The sequence below is a fragment of the Sciurus carolinensis genome, chromosome 5 (genome assembly GCF_902686445.1).
Source record: "Sciurus carolinensis chromosome 5, mSciCar1.2, whole genome shotgun sequence".
Taxonomy (NCBI): domain Eukaryota; kingdom Metazoa; phylum Chordata; class Mammalia; order Rodentia; family Sciuridae; genus Sciurus; species Sciurus carolinensis.
The window spans coordinates 137,035,676-137,047,788 of NC_062217.1; the positions used below are offsets into that span (position 1 = coordinate 137,035,676).

Below are 12,113 nucleotides of genomic sequence, written 5' to 3' on the forward strand. Positions count from 1 at the left end.
ATTGTATAAAGAAAAAACTTGTAGCATACATACAGCAAACATTTTTTACCTGTTTCCCTCATGTTTAAGAGAAAACCAATACAGATTTTTTTTCTTTTTTTTTTTGGCCGTGCTGGGGATGGAATACAGAGCCCCTCTACTACTGGGCTACATCCCCAGCCTTTTTTATTTTTTCATTTTGAGACAGGGTGTTGCTGAGTTGCTGAGGCTGGCCTCAAACTTGTTGGGATCCTCCCATTTCAGGCTCCTGAGTAGCTGGGATTACAGGAATGCATCACTATGCCCAGAAAACAGATTTTTTTTTTTTTTTTTTTAAGATGTGATTTTTGGAGGACAGAACCACTTTATTCAAGATTGTTTCTTAATGAAGTGCTACTCAAAGTTTGCTGGTTTGCAAACTTTATACTTGGCAACAAGCTGAGAACCTTTGGAAACTTACAGTAATTTGACCACTGTCTGGACCTTCAGGGGTGATTCTTGCTGAATGGGATGAAGAACAGCTTGGGTTGAACTTGCCTGGCAAGTTGCATGTAAACTAGTCACTGTAACAGGACCACATACCGTAGTAAAACAGATTCTTCCTTCTCAGAGTTGGAGAAACACTGCCCACACCTCCCTAACTTTACCTTGTAGGTTGTTGTCTCCAGTAAGCACTTCCATCTCATTTCCTACTGGTCTTTATGCAGAAGTCAGCAACACCAGACTGATGGCCAGGACCCCAACATTCTTGACTTCTTGAAGAGTCTGCTAAAACATATACTTCCATCTGCTTGAAAACCCCTAGGAAATCTTATACTCTAAGTCTATCCAGACAAATTGAAACTGGTATGGGGAAATTAAGAACATCTTTGGTGGAACTGGGGATGTGGCTGTGGTAGAACGCTTGCCTGGCATGTGTGAGGTCCTGGGTTTGATCCTCAGTACTGCAAAAATGAAACACCAAAAACGAAAAAAAAACCCTCTGGCATTATGAGTGGGAGGTGGTCACTTAACATGATTGCTCTCCTTTATTCTACTTCAGAACTTATGGATTGAACTCTGTCTGTCTTGTAAATACTTGATTTTAAAAGGTGGAAGTCACATAAACACTATTTTTTTTTTTTTTGTAGCTACCTGTAGGTAAAGTTTTAGTGTATAAGCCTCCAGAGGTCTTCATCTTCCTATTTTGTTATCATGGTTTGATAACATGTTTTAGGGTTACACGAACTCGGTATTCATTGTGCTGATGATAAAGGAGCAAGGTGCAGTTTGCTGTCATCATACCCAAACACCTGAGATAATGAACTTCTGTTTTGACTCATGATTTCAGTTCATGGTAACTTGCTCCAGTGCCTTTGGGCCTGAGGCAAGGCAGTATTGTTGTGGTGAGTGCAGGCAGTGGAAGGAACTGCCACTGCAATGCAGCCCGGAGGTAAAGGCTGGAGTCTAGTGCTCCCCAGTGACCTAACTTCCTTCCACTAGGCCCCACCTCCTAAAGGTCCCACCATCTCCAAATAACGCCATAGGCTGGGGACCAAGCCTTCACCCTATAGGCCTTTGGAGACATTCAACATCCCAATTCTAGCACACTCTCAAGTTCAGATCCAGTTTGGTGGAGCTCTAAAGTGCTTAGTTCTTCTGTCATTAGGCTTCTAATGTTGCTTTATTGTGGTGGATCTATATTTATCCAAGATAGACTTCTGAAATCTGTGGAAAATCAATAAATAAAAAAAAATTAACATGCCCTAAACAAAAATAAAAAAGAATTCCCTGAGAACTGACCTGCTCTATGGGAAATAATTAACAGCCCTTCAGGTTGAAATATAAGGATACTAGTTACTAACTCAAATCTATAGAGAAGAAAAAAAAAAAAAAAAAAGAAAAAAAGGGGCATCAGGTCAAGGTAACTCAATAGGTAAATATAAAAGAGTAAAAATGTACTTCTTAGTTTTTTTTTGGAGCGGGTACTAGGGATTTGAGTGAGGGGTGCTTAACCATTCCCAGTCCTCTTTATTTTTTGAGACAGGGTCTCTCAAGTTGCTCAGAGCCTTGCTAAGTTGCTGAGGCTATTTGAACTTGAGATCCTCTTGTCTTAGCCTCCCAAGCTGCTGGGATTACATGGTGTGCCACCATGCCTGGCTCAAATGTACTTTTGTTTGTACTTTTTTCTCCTTTATGATTTAAGACAACTGCATAAAGCAATAATTTAGGTCTTTGTTGATTGGCATATGATGTATAGATGTCATTTGTAGGACAATAACAGCAAAAAGGGGCAAAGGGAACAGAGTTACATGAGTAAAATCTTTGTATCCCATTGAAATTATTTACTTTTTATGGAACTGGGGATTGAACCCAGGGCTTAAAGCATGCTAGGCAAGCACTCTGCTACTGAGCTACATCCCCCCAGCCCTTTTTATTTTTTTGAGACAGGGTTTTGCTAAGTTGCCCTAGTTGGTCTCAGACTTACAATCTTCCCACCTTAGCCTTCTAAGTAGCTGGGATTATAGGTGTGTGCCACCATCCCCAGCATTAATTAGGTGGTATATTAAGATGTTGGTTATAATCCTCAGGGCAACCACTGAGAAAATAACTCAAAGGCACAGACATTGAGCTGCATTCTGCTGGAAGAATGTCTTTAGGAGACAGCGTTATGGCAAAGGACATTAAGACGAAAATCAAGTTGGGAATAGTGGCACATGCCTGTAATCGCAGTGACTCAGGAGCCTGAGGCAGAAAGATCATTGAGTTCAAAGTCAGCCTCAGCAACTTAGTGAGGCCCTAAGCAACTCGGCAAGACCCTGTCTCTAAATAAAAAAGTAAAAAAACAAAAAAAAACAAACAAAAATATATATATATATATAAAAGGCTGGGGACGTAGCTTAGTGGTTAAGTGCCTCTGGGTTCAACTCCCAGTACCAAAAAAAAAAAAAAAAAAAAAAAAAGAGTGAAATCAAGAACCTTAAGAATGGTCTCTTTGACAGCCACTTCCCTACCTAGAACCAGAAACTGCTGGTGGATTACCTGAACTTCTATTTCTGAGAGAAGGCAATGACTGCAAATGGGGGTGATGGCTATGTGTGTGAGTGGTACTGGGTGTGTGTATTTAAGTCCCTCTGCTCCAAATCCTGCATCTCAACTTGGGACGGCTGATATTTAATTGGCGTACCCCTGCATGGAATAATTTCCCATTTTCTGTGTTAATTCACTTATTTAGTGATATTAGCATAGAAACAATTTTTTTCTTTTGAGTCAGAAATTCTTTTACTCAATAAAGAATTATGAATAAATAAGGAAATTTCAGTTACAGAGTTATTTCAGTTAAAGAGTAATTGACCTCAGTGAGGCACTTAGCAACTCAGTGAGACCGTGTCTCTAAATAAAATATAAAAAAAGGCTGGGGATGTGACTAAGTGGTTAAATGCCCCTGGGTTCAATTCCCGGTACTAGCGGCAGGGCGGGGGGGGGGGGGGGGGGGGGGGGGTGGGGGGAAGGGAACTGACCAGAATTTAACCCAAAACTTGAGGAATCAGTCATTAACACTAGTGCCAGGTCACCTGTATAGACTCCATTCCTGAGACAACACAGTTTAATATCAATAAATAGTACCCCTCAACATTAATCTTTAAAAAAATAAAACCACTATCAGGGCCAGGTATGGTATGCATACCTATAATCCCAGGGACTGGGGAGGCTGAGGCAGGAGAATTGATTACAAGTTCAAGGCTGGCCTCAGCAATTTAGTGAGGTCCTAAGCTACTTAGGGAGACACTGTCTCAAAATAAAAATTACAAACAAAAAACCCACTATAACACCATCAGGAGTTAGGGGCTGTAGCTCAGTGGTAGAGCACTTGCTTAGCATACGGGAGGCCCTGGGCTCAATCCCCAGTACTGCAAAAAAACCAAACCAACCAACTGAAGTCATCACTATTGGTATTCCTGATGTTTAGTCAAAGGTCATGACTAAGACTTATCTTACTTTTATCTGAACGTACTGCCCCACCCAACATCATTCCAAACATTCTAGAATTTGTTTATATATCCCTCTCCCCACTCTGACATACTTCAGTACTACATCTAGAGTGCAGGCTGACACCAGGTGTTGCAGAGGACTAACTGTGTCCAGTTTGTCCATCTGACTGATTTCATGATCATAAGCAACAAGACAAAGCTGTGAAAGACAGATAAAGAGAACAAGTGGCAGCTAAATAATTGGTGGAACCTGGTCCAGAATCCAGTTCTGTTGATTACAGTTCATATTGTTTTAAATAGCAGTTACATTCCGTGGCTAAATTATTCCTAACAAAATTTCCCTTCATTTAAAAAGGCACTAAAAATTACTTTAGTTATCAGTTTTAATCATTAAAGCCTCCTCCCTAAGAACAGTCATTGATATCACTTAATAAAATGAAATTCAAAAGAATTCAGGAATAAAATTTGGGCAGCTCACGACACAGCAGAAGGAAATATTACATAGGCAGCTGTTACAAAAAATTTTGAAATCCAGTTGTAGGTTTATCCTTTACTAAAAAGAAAGACAAATATAAAAACACAGAAAGAAACAAATTTTGGAAAAGGTAGACTTTAATAACTGCTTTTATCATCAGGTTAAGTCAGGCAGTTACAAAGTAGTTAGAAATCTGTGAAAGGGCATTACTGTTTAAAAAAACAAAACAAAACAAAAAGCGCTCATTCTTACATAAATATCTAGTAACTTTATTGGGACACTACTGCTCAAAAGGTCCTGGCCAAAAAACTCTATAAACACTAGAACCTATGTTGTTTTCAGCCTGCTGTTAATGAAGCTGGGTGCAGAATGCAAAGCCTCCAGAAGGAGAGGACACAGTCTGAGTTGTGGCCACCAGCAATGCTCAGAGTCAGCTGGACTTCAAACAGGGAGCCCAGTGGTTTTTCTTGGGACACTACTTGAATTAGGGTTCAGTTAGTCAACACAATATATCTTCAAAAGGGAAGAACAATTAACTAACATGATAAAGAGGTTACTAAACTCTTTGGACTATGTATCCTAATGGTAGTTAGCAAATTCTGATAGTTTTAACAAAAATAGCCTCCAATGTTTCTGGATATGAAGACAGACCTCCATCAAGCTTTTTATTTTTGCTGGACAATACATGACTGATAAGCTATAAATGATACTGTTTTATGATATAAAAATACTAGTTTCTTCATTTACTATGTTTATAGGCATTCACTGCTTGAGTTAAGTTAGGCTTATTAAGTGATTCAAGGCAATTTTATTACAGCAGCATGTACTTATTTTATTCTATGAGAATAAAATGCATACGAGACAGCTTTTATTTTTGTTTGCAGCTTGTAAAACTGAGTTATTATGCAGATGTAATATCAATAACTCATTTGAGGACCATGCTACTTTCTGAAAACAATATATCTAATTCTCACATGTGTCCATGTTATAGTACGTCCCAGATTTGTCCAGAGCAAAATTGAGTGACTGTTCTTGATTGCTTTCCCTGGCAATAGCACTGACTATGTTGGAAGAGCCCTGGAGCAAGGCAGCACAGTCAGGCAAAAGACTTTTTATTTAAAAGCAAAGTGCCTAAATGGCTCTCTGGAATAGGTGATTTCTACTTTCATACTCATCAAATTGTACAGATCCCCTAAACTTAATTCTTTCTTCTTAAGGGGCTGAACAGATTGACTTGTTGAGAACAGTGTCCACTGTTTAATAGTCATGAGAGAAAGATTTCTGCAGTTACATGTAAACTTGTGATAGGTCAGCAGAAGTTATAGGTAAAGAGGGTGGGGAGGAAGTTAACCAAGATCCATCTATGTGAAGGTCACGCCAGCTTCGTTGTACACTTTGAAGACTTTCTCAATGGCATTGACATAGGCAGCTGTTCTCAGGTCCAAGCCCAGGTTATACTTCATGGCTGTACGCATAATTTGCTGCAATGAAGGAGAAAAGGCAGTGAAGACTACCTAAGTCAAGCAGTTGGGCCATGAACACACAAGGTATGTGATGGCCCTGCTATGGGATTTGGACAGCCAAAGACAAACTATGGTGTCTGTACAACAACCTCTAGGAGGGAAGGACTAATTCTCTGGAATTACTATCAATGATTATTGTCCAGGAAGTAATAAAAAGTCATTCATCACAACTGCAGATGTGAATGTCTCTCTGACCATAAGATACTGTTAATCTGTGCATATCATATACTTTTGTGATTGTTTCAAAAAACCTAGAATGAGGTGGTGAAAATGTTCTAGAATTTCATAGTAGTAACGGCAATACAACTATGTGAATATACTAAAGGCAGCTGAGCTATACACTTTAAAAGGATGAATTTATAGCATTTTAGTTATATCACAACAAAAACAATTCTAAAAAGCACCACCTTCATCAGTATGTTTTTTATGCTGCTTCAACTTGGAAATTCAAGTGGACAGAATCTGAGCTTAAGAAGAAATTAGGAAATCTGGATTCAAACTGCATTTAAGACCTTACTTGAAACAAAGAATCAAGTAGTCAAAAAACTCTTAAACCAAATTTTATAGAAAGGTAGTTTCCTGAAGCTGAAATGTAGTGACACCCTGAGTTGTATTCCAATTTGGCTCACTACTCAATATTTAGCCAACTACTGCCAATCATTCCTTCCTATTTCAGTATTATTATTTATTTCCAGATCTTGGTAAACACTGAAGATTGGTAACATTACTCATCGTTTGAGAATAAAAAAGCATGTTTTTTGCTGCACACGAATGAGAACAGATTGATATTTTCTAATGCCATATATATAATCTGGCCACTGAGATGATTCGGTTGAGCTGTGCTGATTCATGTCACTAACAGAAAGTTAGAGAGCATCTATATGCGTACGTACCCTGGCTGAACGCTCCATGGTGTAGGCTAACCCAGAATGCACAATGTCTTTCTCTGATGCACCCTGTAGGAAAAAGAACACAAGTTTAACAAAATCATATGAAGATGTGTTTGTGACTCCAGAAGAGTACAAAGGATTCTTAAGTTAATGTACAGACAGAACTGTTTTGTTTTTCAGCAAAGATAGATGGAATTTCTGTATCCTATCAAGGAACAGTATGTTTTTGTTTTTCCATTGGTTTGCAGTACTGGGAATGGAACTCAAAGCCTCACACATGTTAGACAAGGGCTCTACCACTGAGTCACATCCCTAGACCAAGGTACAGTATCTTTTTTTGGGTGGTGCTGGGGATTGAACCCAGGGATGCTTTACCACTGGAATACATCTCCAGCCTTTTTTATTTTGAGATAGGATCTTTTTAAGTTGCCAAGGCTGGACTGAAACTTGTGATCTTTCTGCCTTAGTCTCCCAAATTGCTGGGATTACAGGTATATGCCACCATACATGGCAAAAGGTAGAGTATCTTGATACTTACTGAAGTAGCTGCATTTTAACCACAATTTAGTTTTAAATATAATTAACAGCAACAAATACTCATGAAATAAGATTATGGTAAAACAAGACAGAAAAGTATGGACAAAGAAACCTGAGGAAAAGTAGAGAGATAAGTGTTCTCCACTCGGTGTCAACAGGGATACCATATAAGACACAGAAAGAAAACTGGTTGAAGCCAACAGTAGCTCTGGAGTAGAACCCTGTCTGTGTATTCAGTAATACCACCAATTTAAGGCTGGATAGATCTTAGCAGCTCTTTAATTTTACTTAGGAGGAAACCCAGGACCAAAAGATTGGGCAAGGTTTCTGATAGTTATATTTAAGACTTGGCAATGACCCAGGGCCTCCCATCATTAAGTCAGCTAATCTCTTTCCTGTCAGTTATCTCTGAAACATATGTATTAAAAAAGAAACATCTGGGCTGGGGAGATAGCTCAGTTGGTAGAGTGCTTGCCTTGCAAGCACAAGGCCCTGGGTTCGATCCCCAGCACCGCAAAAAAAAAAAAAAAAAAAAAAAAGAAACATCTGACCCGGCACAGTGGCACACACCTATAATACCAGCAATTCAGGAGGATGAGAAAGAACTCCCAAGTACAAAGCCAGCTGCAGAAATTTAGTGAGGCCCTAAGACACTGAGTGAGACCCTGTCACAAAATAAAAAAAGCTGGGGATGTGTCTTAGGGTTTAAGCACCCGTGGGTTCAATCCACACTACCATAAACAAATGGACACATTAGAGAACAAAACAATCAAAATTGTCTGTTCTCATGGAGTCTATTTTAGTGGGGCAGTGAAATGCATGTGTGGACTTGAAACCATGAGGCCAAATACATGATCAGTATTTTAAATTTAGATTTAGAAGTGGTTCGGGGGCTGAGGGCTTCTAGTATTAAAAGGATGGAGAGAGAAAGAGTACCAGCAAAAGCCTAGTGAGGTGGGAAGAAAACAGTCCCAGGTAACAGCCATTAATAGTGAGAACAGCTGCTGATAAGTCAAGATGAGGACTGAAAAGTGACCACCGGCCTGGGCATTGCTGTCATTGGTTCTCTTGACAAGAACAGTTTTGGTGGAGTAGGTTCCAGTAGAGAAGAAATGAAGATGGAGTACATGTAACTTTTTCAAGGAGGTCTGGTGTATGAGAAATAAAATCGGCAGTAACTGAAGTGGGATTAAGACATAACTTTTTCAAACATCACTTGGTGTACTGAGAGAATACAGCAGAGGGAAAACTGATGATGCAAGAGAGGCAAGACTTGTTAGTATAGTACATCAGAGAAGCTGGGGACAGGCCATTGAATGTTCTGAACAAGAGGTGGGTGTAGGTGGAAGCACAGAGAGTTAATCTACCCATCTGAGGGGAAATGGCACAGGACAGGGTAGAGACCAGGAATTGACTAGTTGTGTAGATTCTCTGACTGCTTCAACTTTCTTTGACCAGGTACCAGCTCAAGAGCTGATATGTATGTGAGTAAGAAGAGGAGAAAATGACACAACCACTCAGGGGAGGGAGAATATGAACACAACAGGGAAAAGTAGTCAGACTGGTAGTTAGCCCTGAGTGTCACTGAGGTTAGAGGTCAGAATAGGAACTGCCAGCAGAGCCAGTACCTACATGGGCATAGGCATGGAAAAAGGAGAAAGTTGGGATTTTATCAGAGGTTGTTTAATTGTTAATGAGAAGTGGGTATGATGAATCAAAACAAGACCAAGGAGTTATTGTAATGATGGACAGTGGGCCTTTCATTAGATAGAAGAGAAAGGAGAAAATTAGGTGGGGAATGATGAACAGAGAAAAGATGGGAGGCTTAATGAGGGACCTGGAAGGGCTAAAGCAGGGCTAGGGAGGGGGAACAAAAGGGAGAGAGCTGGGGAAAACTGGGTTTTCAACTGCACTTATTGTAAGACTTTTTTTTTTTTTTTTTTTTTTTTTCCCCAGTGCTGGGGATTGAACCCAGAGCCTTATGCTTGCAAGGCAAGCACTCTACCAACTGAGCTATATATCCCCAGCCCCGTAAGACTTCTTGAAGTAACTAACACAGTGAGAGCGAGAAACAGCAAAATTAAACTTAGCAGCACGAAAACCATTTAAAAATTAGGAAGCCAGGTGCAGCATTGTCCCCCTATAGTCCTGGTGACTTGGGAGGCTGAGGCAGGAAGACCACAGGTTCAAGGCCAACCTCAGCAATTTAGAGAGACTGTCTCAATATAAAAAATAAAAAGTAAAAAGGGCTGGGGGTATGGCTCAGTGGTTAAGTACCCCTAGATTCAACCCACAATATCTGCCCCCTCAAACAAATTGTGTTAAATAGTCACTCATAATTCTGTCTTCAAAACCAGATGGTTGTTCTCTTTCTGTGCTCTTCCAGAAGTACGATCTAAGTGATCACCATGTGCCAGGCATGTGCCAGGCATGTGCCAGACATATGTCAGGTAAGGGGACCAATCAGAGAAGTGAACCCTTCAAGACCTCTCTTAATGTGCTGCAAGTCACTCTGACAGAAAGAGTAACAAACAAAAAAGATACACTGTTTTTGATAACAGTGAGGTTAAACTTCTATTTTGGTGAACAAGCTGTGACTTTGTTGTGCATGCCTGCTGTCATGTAGTGGTAAAGAAGTTCTCTTTGAAATATGTATACACTATTAATATATCCTGTCGACAGCTAGTTAATACAAAATACCTTTTCTAATCTGTTTTCTTTAACTCTTGTGTCTACTCAGCAATTTCCATTTTTCATATAGCTCAGTCTAATGCTTACCTTTTAATTATATTTCTCTGAGGCTTAAAAAAGTTAAAATAGATTAGCAATCCTTCATGATTATGCCGAATCACTGTTAAGTCATTTGTATTGAAAAAAGTAACAAAAGCAAAAGAGTAATTATCTATTGAAAGTTGTTATTAGTGACTAGGATTCTTCATTTTTATAGTAGATTGAAAGGAGAAGGTACAAAACATACACAAAGCATATAGTTACTGTCGTGCTGATCACCACCCCTCAACTCCAGTCAACCTGAATGTATGGAGGTCAAGGTAGGGAGCACAAGGTGCCACTTTAGTGTCACCACACTCACCGATATCCTGTCCTGGAACTCTGCAGTGGGTACGACAGGAATTGTTTCCACCATGCTTTCCAAATTTTCTTTCTAAACTCTCTTGAACAGACACTATAAAAAAGCAAAAGATCAAGATAAAGTGTTGCTAAGTAGGGCAGAGAAACAAACAAAAACACCAACCCCCTCCCCCAATAGCCCCAAACTATATCCATACCCCTTCAAAATAGTTTTAGAAATCTTCAGTGCTAAAGATATAAAAGAGTTGATCTCTAAAAACTCAGTTAAAAAGGAACAGAAGACTTTGCCAAATTCCTATATAAATGTGAATTCAGGTCATTGCTCTGTTTCCATAACACCCATTACCAGGGTTTTTCCTTGGCTCTATTAAAAAGAAAATGCTGAGCGAAAAGAAAAGGAAATAGATGAACACTTCACCCCGATTCTCAGAGTGGCTGAGTATAGGAGCTCAGTTGAAGGTCTTGGTCTTATTTCAACCTGATGAGAATTCTGCTATTAACTGTGTAGCTTACTCTAGTCAAACAAAAAACAAGTATCTCATCAGAACACTCAAAAAATTTGACACTAGATAGGCCTTTACTAAGAGCAACCAGATACAGAATGGATGCAAGTCAAACAATGGAACTCATATAATTTAAGATAATACTTTTTGTAACATTACTAATTTATAGATTATGTTCTGAGAAAATAAAAAAATCAAAGAATAAAAACTTTTTATTATATTTATGAATATAAATACATTTGAGAGTAAATATATTGAATGCCTAAAGAAACTGGTATTTTTGGTCTAAGCTTCAAGAGACAGAAATACATACAGTTTTCTGCTCTGAGATGGAAGTTTTTAGGATTACCAAGGAAAAAGACCTCTTATATGCTTTCTCTAGCCTTTTGGCTGGCCCAGAGGGTTATTTTTTGGAGAATGAGATCACAGGGACTCACTGAGCAAGTGGTAGTTAGAATCCCTTTCGTATTTGAAGGTTAATCGGCCATAGCTGACATGATTCAGATTCTTCAGCCACTCAAAGTAAGATACTGTCACTCCGCCAGCATTTAAGTAGAGATCCTATGCACGAAATGTGACAGGAAGACACCGAAGAAATTAAAAGATGATGACTTTAGCAAAAGCTTAAAATGACATAAGAATTCAATTTCAGTACCAAGGTGGACTAAGGTTTAAATTTCCCAATTGTATTTTAGATAGTATCAGCGATTTCATAATTTAACAAATTTCCCTTCCCAATGCAAATAACTTTTTTTTTTCATTTAGGAAATTTTTTTGGGTCATTAATGAGTATTTGGTCAACTTAGGCAAGAGTCTCTTCTCACCAAGTTCTCAGGCTGAAATCAACAAGCAGTTTACCAGATTAGCATTCCCACTACTTAAGAGCAGCCTATTTCAGTTAAATTAAAGTATTTTCAGCAAAGAGGGCTGGTTTTTCAAAGTTCCACCCCCAGACCTGAGCACATTTCCTTATAACAGCTTTCTAAAATAAAGTAGGAAGGAACCCTTGAAATGTATAAAGTTGGGAACTGTATAGAAGATCTTAAGGGTTCAAATTGGAATAATATTTCTAGCTATGCAATTAATTATATATGAATATACTCTCAGAAGGTTAAACACATACTAAAGAAAGAGCCAGAAGCTGA

The 12,113-nt window shown here is 39.0% G+C and overlaps 1 protein-coding gene across 1 annotated transcript in view; it reads right to left on the reverse strand.

Moving 5' to 3' along the window:
* Nucleotides 1-4,544: 4,544 nt before the first annotated feature.
* The window catches only part of Glud1 (glutamate dehydrogenase 1), a 34,523-nt gene continuing 26,954 nt past the window's right edge, over nt 4,545-12,113 (reverse strand). The window contains 5 exon segments of the mRNA XM_047553809.1: nt 4,545-5,906; nt 6,842-6,904; nt 10,467-10,511; nt 10,513-10,559; nt 11,406-11,529. Coding sequence (XP_047409765.1) covers nt 5,787-5,906; nt 6,842-6,904; nt 10,467-10,511; nt 10,513-10,559; nt 11,406-11,529 — 399 coding nt within the window. The 3' untranslated portion in view covers nt 4,545-5,786.